Source organism: Gasterosteus aculeatus, chromosome 20 (assembly GCF_964276395.1).
Source record: "Gasterosteus aculeatus chromosome 20, fGasAcu3.hap1.1, whole genome shotgun sequence".
NCBI classification, from domain to species: domain Eukaryota; kingdom Metazoa; phylum Chordata; class Actinopteri; order Perciformes; family Gasterosteidae; genus Gasterosteus; species Gasterosteus aculeatus.
Window position 1 is genome coordinate 20640369 of NC_135707.1, and position 12061 is coordinate 20652429.

A 12061-nucleotide genomic window follows, 5' to 3' on the forward strand; every position below is an offset into this window, starting at 1 on the left:
TTCATTAATATTATTATATGTACTCCATTATTATAATTTGAATAATCACTGAACTCACCAACTACACGTAAATGTCAAAATTGTAATGCATCCATTAATTCGACTGTGGCTCAGTGGAAAGCGGGTCCTTATTCAAACAGAGGATCGGCGGTTCGATCTCCGGTCTTCACGCTTAATCCAAAATAGCTCCCGTAGCTGCGGCTGCGGTTTGTGCATGTTACGCATGTTGGTTGTTGATGGGTGAGTATGGTTGGGTTAGGGTATGACGACTAAAAGAGATGTACAAGCACAGTTCATTTCCCACTTAATATGTGTGAAATGTTAAATGTTACATTTTTAACCCATGGCTTTTTTTTTTTTACATTTTGCCCGGGGAGCAATTAGGGGTTAGGTGTCTTGCTCAGGGACACTTCGACGTGGGGCAGTCGGGGCTCGAACCAATAACCTTGCAGCCTCTCTACCCCTTCGCCATGACGGCCGATGTTTTAAGTGACAACACGCTGCTTCACTATCTGGTTTTGTTCGAATGGAACCACGAAGCAGTTTCATTAAGCCTGAAGCAGAAGTCTCAAGCTCACATCACCTGTGGGCCACTAGCCGGGTCTTTTGAACTTCATTACACTACAAACATACATTCTGGGCCTGAACTATTCATCTTTAGATTGTAGTTTTACTTTAGTAATGCCTCAAAAAAACGGTGACTTTCTTCTGATGAGATGCAAGAACTCAAACGCTTTGTTAAAATAGTGAATGGGCAACTTTTTGTCAAACGATTTTAATCCAGATTTAATTAGTCAGCTTGTTATATTAATTAAAGTTTGTACAGTATATTTATAATAATTAAAAATGTTATTAAAATATATTAATTATTTTACATGACATTGTATTTGGTCTCAAATGATTTTCAAACAATTTTTTTTTCCAACTGCAAAACATTTCATTGGATTTTAAATAAAAACATGAATCCGGCCTTCTCTGTTGCCCGTTTGAAGCTCTGCTATTATCTTTCCACTCGCAAAAGCTAAACCGTCTTCGGTTCATACAAAAGGTCGTTCTAGGCACGGAACTGCAGCTTGACCATCTCACATCATTCCTATTTCTTTTTGGCTGTTAGTGAAGTTCTGGTATCATTTTAAGATCATTTTAAACCACTAATCCCAACTGCACCACCTGCCACTTTTCACATTTACTTTATTTGTGAGTGTTTCACAATCCACCTCTAAAAATTGAACTTTTGCTCAAGGATTTTTTCTCTCAGAATAATTAAATTAAATAACAAACCCAGAAATGTAGGTTTAAGTATAATCCAATCTGTACAACTCGGTGTTAAAGAAGTAAGAGTGCGCTATGCTTACTAGAAATGACCTGTGCATGCAATGCATTTTGCGTCAGAACAATAAAATAAATATTCATGTAACTTTACTCTACCCAGGCTCACACATGTTCTCACAGACAGAAGCAAAGCACACTAGAGAAAAATGTTATGACTCATGCAAAGAAACATGAACCGTAGCCTCATTTGCTGTGCGTGCAGCTCTGCAGTTTCATCTCAAAGGGTTGGTGTGAATTCTGATTGTGATGTTGATTACAAGAGTGACCAAGAACGACCTGAAGAATACACCAACACTGCCTGTGTGTGTGCTCCAGGACGCCATTCTGCCTTCCACACAAAGCACCAGAGGAGGAGGAGAGCCCTCATGTTCCAGTCCTTCTCCCAGCCAATTTAGTAGGAGATGTCAATCAGGTGGATTAGCGTTGTGGTTTTGTTCGGCCTCTGCTGACAGTGGGAAATGATTAAAAGGGGAGAGTATATGACAGCAGATTTGTGTTGATATAATTAAACTTTCATCATGGACCGGGTCTAAAGCTCTAAATTGCTTATTAACTCAGCTTTTGTGGCTTTTTGCCCATCAACACTTCAAATGAGCCAGATATCAGAGCCCCCCCCCCCCCCCCCCTCGCCCGCCACATTGGGGAAACATCCTTTGCATGACAGGGATACAATCATGGATACACATGCTTGGGTTTCATCCTATTGCATCAATAAATGTAAAGCCATTTAGTTGTCGATATGTTACACGTATGCAATGTTCATGTAGAAAAAAGGAATTGTGTATTGCTGATGATTTGTGCTCGTGTTCTCCTTTATTGTTGTTCAGACTGTCCATGTCTGCCGCCTGTGAAGAACCTCTGCTCTTTGTCCGTTCTCGACAAAAGCTGAGTTGATAGGCCCGCACACGGAGAGAGAGCCTCTGATAGGCCAACCCGCCAGTACAAGGTCTCCTGCTGACCCGTAGTTCTTTTAATAGTATTTAACCGTTTTGTTGTTAACCTGCTGGTTGGAGAAGGCCTCATGAGACCGATGCAAAAGGTTAACTGCTTTAATACGTGTTTGGTTTATTATATCACAACAATATCATTTAGAGTTGTTCATATTGTTGGTAAAATGACCTTTAATACTTTATTTAGTTTATATAATGACAAGTGTGACTGGTGTGAAGGGTAGAAATATTTGATAATGTTTATCCGCCCTGATTCAATGTTGCTCTTATGGCCTCAGCATGTCTTCATTCATTGCCTCACCCCGGACTAAATCACAGATATCACAGCTGAGACCTGCATGTGATGAGGTGTAAAACTGTCCATCATGTACGGATGAAACGTTACTGTGTCCTGTGTGAGAATAGGGATTTTAAAATTAAACCGTCACAATTATTTATCTGTTTTCATGCATAATAAGTATTGGACACATTAACTTTTTCTCAGTAAATTTCTCAAAAGGTAACAACTCAAGCAATCCATACATACAAATAAAACAATACCTTTGAAAATGAAGTTACGTGTATTAAATAGAATGACACAACGTATTGGACACAGTTATTGAAATGTACATACATAAATACACAATGAAAACTTTAAGATGCATCCTGTGTGGAGAAACTAGTCACCTGCTTTGCTTAGCTCAGCTTTTGACCCATTTTCCCACATTTTGTCGAACAATGTTCACATGTTGAAGGCTTCTTGGGGCTCTCCCACCAGACTATATTCTCCCATGTTTATACCGGCTTGTGTAATTGTTGTACAGCACACAAGTGAGCTTCAATGTGCTTTTCCTTGTGTGAGAGAAAGAGGTGGAGTGCATCACTTATTCTTTTCTTTGAAACATTTGTGTCTGTTAATTAAAACGTTCAAGGTGGAACAAGAGGACAGGAAGTGGACACATAAAAGGAACAGGAAACAGGATGTTTCAGGTACGTGGAGAGTCATTGGTTGGGTCACTGACCAAGCTGAGCAACGTTTGCCAAATGATTTATGAAGGATCCCTAAAAATACAAAAAGTTTGCTTGTGTGTGGATTTTTCACTCTGCGATTTTGTTCACTTGATGTCATTGTGTTGCTGCTGTCTGAGTTGTGTGTTGCTTTGTTGGGTTCAGTCTGCTCACTGACGCCACCTGGCTCTCAACAGGCCCCTTATTGGGTGAACGCCCAATGATACCTTTGTTTTGTTTGAGATGTTGTATAGGAGAAAATAAAAGAAGAACACTAACATTTTCTATGTATTGTTGTACTTTGATGAGAAGTATTTGATTTCAGGTGTATTATATTGGGTGAGATATTTAACGACAGTGTTCAAGGGTAAAAGTAGTAATAGTAATCTACTTTTGCTCGTGCATGTGACCTTTTAATTTATTTTTTTAATAAATAATAGATCTGTACACCCCTCCGGGAAAAAAAAGTACAGACGGTTGACCAGGCTGAGAGACATCATATATAAATATATATAGAGGATGAAATATTTTGTACATGTATTCTTGTACAGCTGGGAGCAGTTTGACCTGTCTACACCAAAATAAAATATGTTTAAAAATAAAGGAATAAATGTTTAAAAGTTTTTTTAAAAGTGTACCAATGAACAGAAAGGGACACGGGAAATAGTGTATGTGCATGTGGAGTCTGAAGGGAGTGACCGGTGGGATGAGAGTCAGTCAGTGGGGCAGTTGGCTCCTTTGATGAACCCGACTGCTCAAGTTGTTGTGTCAGCGTATAATCAACGCGCCATGGTTGTTATAAATACTGGTCAGTAGTTTCAGGTTGTTTGATTACGTTGCACTATGAAACATTTTAAGATCGTTTTATGCATAAAGAGAAAATCTTTCCACAAAACCTGCTCACGTGCAGCTGATCAAGCTTCATCTAAGTGAAACACTGTGTAATGAGCTGCAATCGGTCCGATGGCCTTTGCACCTGAGACTGTTGACACACACCAGGTGAAAGAGGTTTTCTTGATCAATGTTCCCCGGTGACAAGGAATAAAAACCCTCACAGTCCCAGGAGCATGTATCCAGTCATGATGGCTTTCTTTTGGCAACGAGCAGTGGTTTTGAGCCTGGCTGCTGCCATGTTGATCTATGCAGGTAAAGATGTAACAAAATGGTGCATGAAGGTACGTGATTTGATTCCTTAGATAGAACGAGTTTGAGTTCCTTGTGCTTTTCCCCTTTCCAGACATGAAGCTGGACTGCAGGCCCGACTCTGTGACGGTGGTGTGGACGGAGGGCCAATCCCAGGCTGATCTCTCGCTCTTCCGTCTGGGAAGCTGCTTCCCCACCAGCTTCTCTGCCACCCAGGCTGTTTTTAGAGTGGATTTCAATGACTGTAACTTCAGGAGACTTGTGCGTAGAACCTTCCTTAATATAACCCTTCAAACCATGAGTCTGTTTCTTGCGGTTCATTGACATTCGTCTCTCTAAGGTAACTGGTGAGCACTTGATGTACAGCAATGACCTGACCTACGGTTCATCTGACTCCCAATCTCTGGCCTTCACTCATCCTGTTGTCTGTGCATTTGCAAGGTGGGTGTTTATTCTACAACATCGACTGTTGAGTCAAATGGCTGCAGTTGCTTTATTTTTTTTTTTTTGTTGCAGGCCTAAAGACTGGTACCCCATGATTTATGACCCTGTGTTCAGTACACACGGTGTGGGACATCTAGTGTTCCACATTGGCCTCATGAATGGTGGGTTTAAAGTAAGACCTTTCTGTATATGGTGGCTCTTAAGGTGATGTGTAGCATAATGACTACTCTTTACTGCTGTAGATGACTTCTCAGGCCCCGCTGAGTCCACTACCTTCGCTCTGGGCTCCTTTATCCCGATCATGGCCAGCGTGTCACAGAAAACCCATCAGCCCTTGCTTCTGCTTCTCGAGGAATGCGTAGCGGCGACCACACCGGAGCTGCAGCCTGACAGCCCTGTGTACCCAATAATCGCCAATAAGGGGTAATCGTGTTTCACCCGATCATTCTTTTCATGTTGTCCAGAACTTAAATGTGAAACCTTACTTTATTTCCAGATGTCTTGTGGACAGCAGGATGTCTGGCTCCAAATTTGAGCCAAGGCAGAAGTCCTCAGAGCTCCAACTATCCCTTCAGGCCTTTAGGTTTGGTCTTGGTCAAGAGGTAACTCCAAATTGGGCAGGTTTTAGTTTCAGGGCTTTATTGTCACAACTGGAAGCCAACTCTGCCTCAACCTCTGTACTCTACATAACAGGTGTTCATCCACTGTAAACTTGTGGCTTGGGACCCCAATGGTCTTGACAGCACCAAGAAGGCCTGCCACTATGTCAAAGCGCATGGGTAACAATATCTTAACCATTCACGAGTAGTCTGACTTCCATGATGGTAAATAATTGTCTGCCTCTTCTCAATCATGAACTCAGCTGGGAGCTGCTGGACAACTATGCATACAGCACTCTCTGTGACTGCTGTGACTCTGACTGCAAGTCCAGGAGGACCAGGAGTATAGAATCAGGTATTTGACTAATTGACTATTTGACTGCTGCTTCAACTTGTCTAGTTTTGATGTGAACTTGATCATTGTTTTCAAACAGGGACTCATGGAGTGGCACAAAAAGCAGTCCTTGGTCCACTTACCATTACTGATGAGACTTCTTGACTTTTTCTACGGGTAACTTTTTTAAATTTGTATTAATGCTAAACGTTTACACTCTACTACAACCTAACCTTCTCTTGTGTTCTCCAACAGGATTTAATTATGTTGCACCTTCACCTTTTCAATTTTATTCGGTTGTTTAAAGCTTGATGCCCATTGGACTTCCGATTGTAATTAAAGATGTAAGCTCTCATATTAAGCTTGTGTAATTGTCTTTAATGGTGTTCTATTTCAAGGAGTTTTTTGTAATCTTAGATTGTTGTCAACATGTCAGTCTAATTAGCACTTGATACAATAGTGCTTCACTCATAGAAATTTTCAATACTAAATTTAAACTCTCAGAATGATTATATGTGACTTGTAGTTATTTGTGCCTGTCCTGGTAAAATAAGCAATGCAACTGCCTTGATACACTAAATGATCTGTTTCTTTTTAGCGGATATTCCTAATGAACAAATGTAAAATTCTTATATATATATATATAATTTCTTTTTAAATGGCCATCCAGTCTTGACTTTCATACACTTTAGCATTTGAAAATTCTAAACCCTATGCCCAGGTGATGCGAACAAAACTCCTATCTGGCTGATTTCTAGATGGCTCAGGCAACAATGCCTTTGGTTTGACAAATATAAACCCTTAAATTCTCCTGGTGTTCTCTGGTAATGTTGCCTGAAGCAGGGATGCTCGATAGGTTGTTCGCCAAGGCAGTGCTGGTTGTTTGCCTGACATCAGGATAATGGTGACTATGCAGGCATGGCCGACTGTGGGCTTAATGGAAAACTTAGTGTTAGCACTATTTCACTCAAAATCAAGATTATCATGGTTTGGTTTAGTAGCTTGTGAGGCAGTATAGTGAGCATTTATGATGTTCATGAACTTGATACAAGCACCGACCCCTCTGACCATCCTATACTGAAGTTTGTTGTGGCAGTTTATTTTCCAAACTTGTATCACACTGATCAATAGGACTACACTTTGGTTTCTTTAATATAATTATCGTGTTTAAAGCAGCTCGGGGGTCCAGAACGGACGTCCTGTTTAATGCAATTAGGTAATTTTCACCAGGGCTGTTGATCCTAAATAAAAACCCTTTATGTAGAAATTAACACAACTGATTCTTCGAGGGGAAGGTATGTGGTTGCTCTATACTTAGCACTATAACACCTTCCGATCAAGAGTGAGTTTCTGAAGTTACAGCCACTTTGACCGACTGATACATGGCCTATCAAAGACCGATTCATAATATGCAGTAAAGACTTGCTGACTGGTAAAACTAAGTGGACATTTGGCATGGTATCTATAAGCGAAATTTAAGTCCATTGGAAAAAATCCTAAATATACAGTATACTAGCTTACACCAAGGACTGAAGTTTCTTCATTGTCTTTTGAGACTTAAGACTAGCGTCATTCTCAGCATGGAGCACAATTGACAAGAATCTGGGACGAACTAAAGTTATTACAAGATTCCTCAAATAGGTTCATATATTGAATTTAAGACCTAAGGAATCACTTTAAATTTAGCTACGTTGTCACAGAGACCTCTTTTTTTAGAAACTACTGCCTAAAAGAGTACATTCTGGTAGTATACATTTAAGTTATTAGATAATGATCCATAATAATGGTCCAATAAAACTACGTAAACCAGAACAATGTCAAAAGTGTGACAAACAGTGAGTATGGTCTCTGTACAGCCAAATGAATGTGAGATAAATGCAATACTAAGGCTATCATTACTGACAGTAATGATAGCTAAAAGAATGCACAAAAGAGGGAACAAGCTACGCCTTTCAAAATTTAAAGACATGCTTATTAGGACTTCATGGGATGATCTATATGAGGAAAATAATGCAGATTTGGCAAATGAAAGTTTTTTCCCGCTTGGCTCGAGGATCGCCCTTAAGGGCACAGAACCGAGCCAGTAACTAAGTTCCAAACCGACAATTCTGTACTCATGAACAAATATAATAATGCAGTACAACATTTGAATCAATCACAACTGACTACAATCACAACTTATCCATTTCAAAATGCTCTAAACCAGGAGATCCAACCATTGTGCAACCATTGGTCGTAGCTAGAAGCTAACAACATACTGCTTGCGCATTTCACCGTGAATACAGTGATATCCTTAACATTTCTCTCAGAAAACAAACACCAGGCCCCCGAATCATATCAATCATACATGCTCCTAACCTTTTTTCCCGCAGACAGTCAACTTGGGCGGCCGGCAGCGTCAGGTGCGGGAAATACTAGCATTCCTGTGCTAAGTCGCAAGATGCTTCCCGTAGAAAGTTAAGATGCCTTTGAGGGCAGGCACTTTGTGACACTCAGGGTTTTCCTCTGTTAGGTTGCAAGATGTGTCCTTTTTGTGACGGCAAAGAAGATAGTCAACTAATTCATGCATTAAGATGTTAATAGTATATCTAAAAAGAAGCACTGATGTCTCACTGATTTGTTTCCTATTTTGTGGTGGGGACCATCGTACCTTTGAAAAGAGGAAGAAGACCTCGGGGTGGGGACACAGGGAAGGCCTCTGCTGTTTCGCAAAGAATCCTGGAGCGGCAACCACCGTGGATGAGTCCAGAATGAGGTTGATCGCGGCGACAAATAACACATCTATATACATATTGAAACCCCAACTACAGTGACGTGTTTCCTGTCAAAACTAACGGCCATCGCATAAAACATATCCTAAAATGACAAATCTCCAATCACAACAACACACAGCGACGTCAAAATGGCGTATTTTCGCTTAAACAGTGCACGCCCCCGCCAAATCACGCCCCCAAAATGACGTATTTCCGTTTCCACTCATAAAATTACGCATTTCCAGGAATGCCCACAAAATGGCGGTGGTTACGCCCACTTCCTGTACACGCCCACTTGCACGTGCACGAGGGCAAAGGTCACATGCTTGAGCAAAAGTGGGTTACTTATACTACTGGTAAAGCCCTCTGAGGCAAGTTTGCAATTCACGATTTTGGGCTCTAAAGGATAAAAAGAATGGAATTGAACTGTGGGATCGATATATTAGCTGAGGAAAAGATTCATTACATTCATAAACATCAGTACTTCATTAACCAACAACACCACACGTTTCAATTGGGGCAAATAAAAAGTAGACTGAAAACTGAGCTTAAGTAAACATTCTTTACTTACATTTGTGTAATCCTAACTCGGCTAACTTGCGATTAGCTGTGACTCGCCTGTATGGGAGTGCCCAATGTGTGGTGTGTTCAGGCGTCCTCCACCATGGGAATATCTCTTTACCTTTGTTTGGTCTGTCAACACATCGTGTCATGATTTACTTAACACATGAGTGCTTCAAACAGCCGGCTCAACCTCTGCAGGTATCCTGGTACAAAGTCGGCAGGTTGTTTCTCGGGATGTGTACATATACAATGTAACTGCATGATGGGAAACACTCCTGTTTTTAAAGAGCCATTATTGTTGTTTGAAACATGATGAAGTGCAACAAAGAGCTTTTGTGCTACGGCACCGTGGTGACCATATCAACGGTACGCTGCTCGAGGCTTCAACCAGGACTCTGAACTACTGATCACATTTCTACAGGCACCACCTGTGGGATACACCCGAGTAGGATGAAAAACACAAGAGGAAGCAACCACGGTATAAGCACCTCCAGCACTTTGTATATCAACTTACGCTTAGAGCTCCATTAAAATCTGCAGAGATGAATCAGATAAAGGAAAGACAATAGTTTATTATTAGGATGTGACGCTTGGACTCTTCCAGAATATGTAATTGATGAGCCGTCTGCTGTGAGCAGCATCAACAAAAATCCCCAATAGCAACCAATAAACCAAAGACTAATATCTCCCCCTAAAGAGGGTTTACTTGGCAACAGAGAATAAAACTGGTCACCAATGATCAATGGTAAGGAAATAATAAGGTGCATGACAAAAATCTGAAGTTTGGAGAATCATCTTGCTGCACTGACCAGAGATCAGCTTCAGGGCAGCCAGGCCCTGTTTGCAATGCCTGGGCTTTAGCCGGCAATGGCTGATGGCCAGTGGTAACCTCAATAGCAACAGTTTGAGCTTAGACTGTGCTGCTGGTGTACCGGAGTAACAGGCATGACATTACATACATTTGGCTCAGCAGTGAGGCTCCATCACATCCCACCTTTAAAGAAGCATACGTAAGAAGAAGTAATGCAAGGAACTGATACTTTGATATACTGTACCATGCAAATAACAAAACTTGTTAATAAGTATTTACAGACACATTGAAAATGCAGCAGATGATGACGATACAAGGACATGACACTTATAATTAAAATAGAATGGATAGGACCCTACTTACTATAACACCCCTGACCTGACCTAACATGACATATCACCGGAGAATGAATGTTTGAATTATTAAAACATGATGAAAAAGATTCTGCTGAATTCTACAATGTATAATACAAACATATTTTGTTTGTGTCTTATCACAAATGGAGCAGTCGGACCAGTGGTTGGATGTGAAAATACTCCGGTTTCAGGTTCCGCTCTGCGAGCTATCATGGCTGCAGTGAGAAACCTGCTCCAGATAAAGTGTATATATGTGTTTTTGTGTCGCGGATCAGTGGGAGAGAAGCAAGCCCTGCTTCCCCTGTGGCAGAGACCAGCTGAGGCCAGGAAACTCGGCAAAGTGTGCCCTGTCTCATTTGCATGCATAGACGGCATACTATTAGCATAGTAATGGAAGGAAAAGCCACTACAGCTACAGCTGACAGACAACAGACAGACAAAGTACGGCGGATATTAACGCGTCATGGTGACGTCATCCACGAACCCAGGACGCTCGTATCGGTGCAGCGGTGGTTCTTGTGCACCGACTATGGACCGCGACGACTATTTTACGCTTCGCCGAGTTTGAACGTGGCCCTCCTGCTTTATATTTCATCAAGGCCATAGAGGAGCTGAGGTGGCGCTGAGTACTGGTCTTGGAAGCAGCACACACACTATAGGTAACTACTAAATGTACGGACAGGCCAAGATTTGGCAAAATGCAGAAATATAAAATATGCCTTTGAGACGTACTGTCAATTTAGTTGTACATACAAAAACATTCAACGAATCAAAAAAACTACTAAAATAAAAAAAACAGGATCAGACCATTTCATGTCCAATAAAAATCCATGTAGACACGCAGCATAAACAGTCTCTGTTCAGTAGTTGTGATATTTATTATGAATGTATGTTAGTACATCTATATATGTTCATGAGAAGCAGTACAGAGGGACTTGGGACCCAGGAAGGATTTAGGCGAGGGGAGCCACCTGGGGGGGATCAATTTTGATTGCGTGAACAGAGATACTCGGTGCGGAGTATTGTGTGCTATTATTTACGTGCCCGTGTTTGATTTGCACATAGACCACTACACTGAAAGCCTCTCACAAATGAGAGAGGTCCAGTTTAACAATGCGACTTCAACCGGTTTTAAGTCAAGGAAATATTAGTACAAGTAAGTCCACTCGCAAAAGCCAAACCGTCTTCGGTTCATAGAAAAGGTCGTGCTAGGCACGGAACTGCAGCTTGACCATCTCACATCATTCCTATTTCTTTTTGGCTGTTAGTGAAGTTCTGGTATCATTTTAAGATCATTTTAAACCACTAATCCCAACTGCACCACCTGCCACTTTTCACATTTACTTTATTTGTGAGTGTTTCACAATCCACCTCTAAAAATTGAACTTTTGCTCAAGGATTTTTTCTCTCAGAATAATTAAATTAAATTAAATAACAAACCCAGAAATGTAGGTTTAAGTATAATCCAATCTGTACAACTCGGTGGTAAAGAAGTAAGAGTGCGCTATGCTTACTAGAAATGACCTGTGCATGCAATGCATTTTGCGTCAGAACAATAAAATAAATATTCATGTAACTTTACTCTACCCAGGCTCACACATGTTCTCGCAGACAGAAGCAAAGCACACTAGAGAAAAATGTCATGACTCATGCAAAGAAACATGAACCGTAGCCTCATTTGCTGTGCGTGCAGCTCTGCAGTTTCATCTCAAAGGGTTGGTGTGAATTCTGATTGTGATGTTGATTACAAGAGTGACCAAGAACGACCTGAAGAATACACCAACACTG

General features: G+C 41.0%; 1 protein-coding gene across 1 annotated transcript; it reads left to right on the forward strand.

The window, feature by feature from the left end:
* Window positions 1–4304: 4304 nt before the first annotated feature.
* LOC144389462 (zona pellucida sperm-binding protein 3-like) lies at window positions 4305–6146 on the forward strand. The gene is made up of 10 exons (XM_078094157.1): window positions 4305–4415; window positions 4507–4673; window positions 4753–4853; window positions 4929–5017; window positions 5099–5279; window positions 5353–5458; window positions 5550–5635; window positions 5719–5810; window positions 5890–5966; window positions 6045–6146. Exons 1-9 carry the CDS (start codon window positions 4337–4339, stop codon window positions 5952–5954), a joined length of 966 nt encoding a protein of 321 aa, XP_077950283.1. The 5' UTR covers window positions 4305–4336; the 3' UTR covers window positions 5955–5966; window positions 6045–6146.
* The last annotated feature ends 5915 nt before the right edge of the window (window positions 6147–12061 follow it).

What these genes read in the sequence shown, in the direction of transcription:
- LOC144389462 (XM_078094157.1), top strand. Translation starts at nt 4,337, where the DNA reads ATGTATCCAGTCATGATGGCTTTCTTTTGGCAACGAGCAGTGGTTTTG. An exon ending in GTTGTCTGTGCATTTGCAAG is followed by an intron (nt 4,854 to 4,928) that starts GTGGGTGTTTAT and finishes TTTTTGTTGCAG; the next exon opens with GCCTAAAGACTGGTACCCCA. An exon ending in GACCAGGAGTATAGAATCAG is followed by an intron (nt 5,811 to 5,889) that starts GTATTTGACTAA and finishes GTTTTCAAACAG; the next exon opens with GGACTCATGGAGTGGCACAA.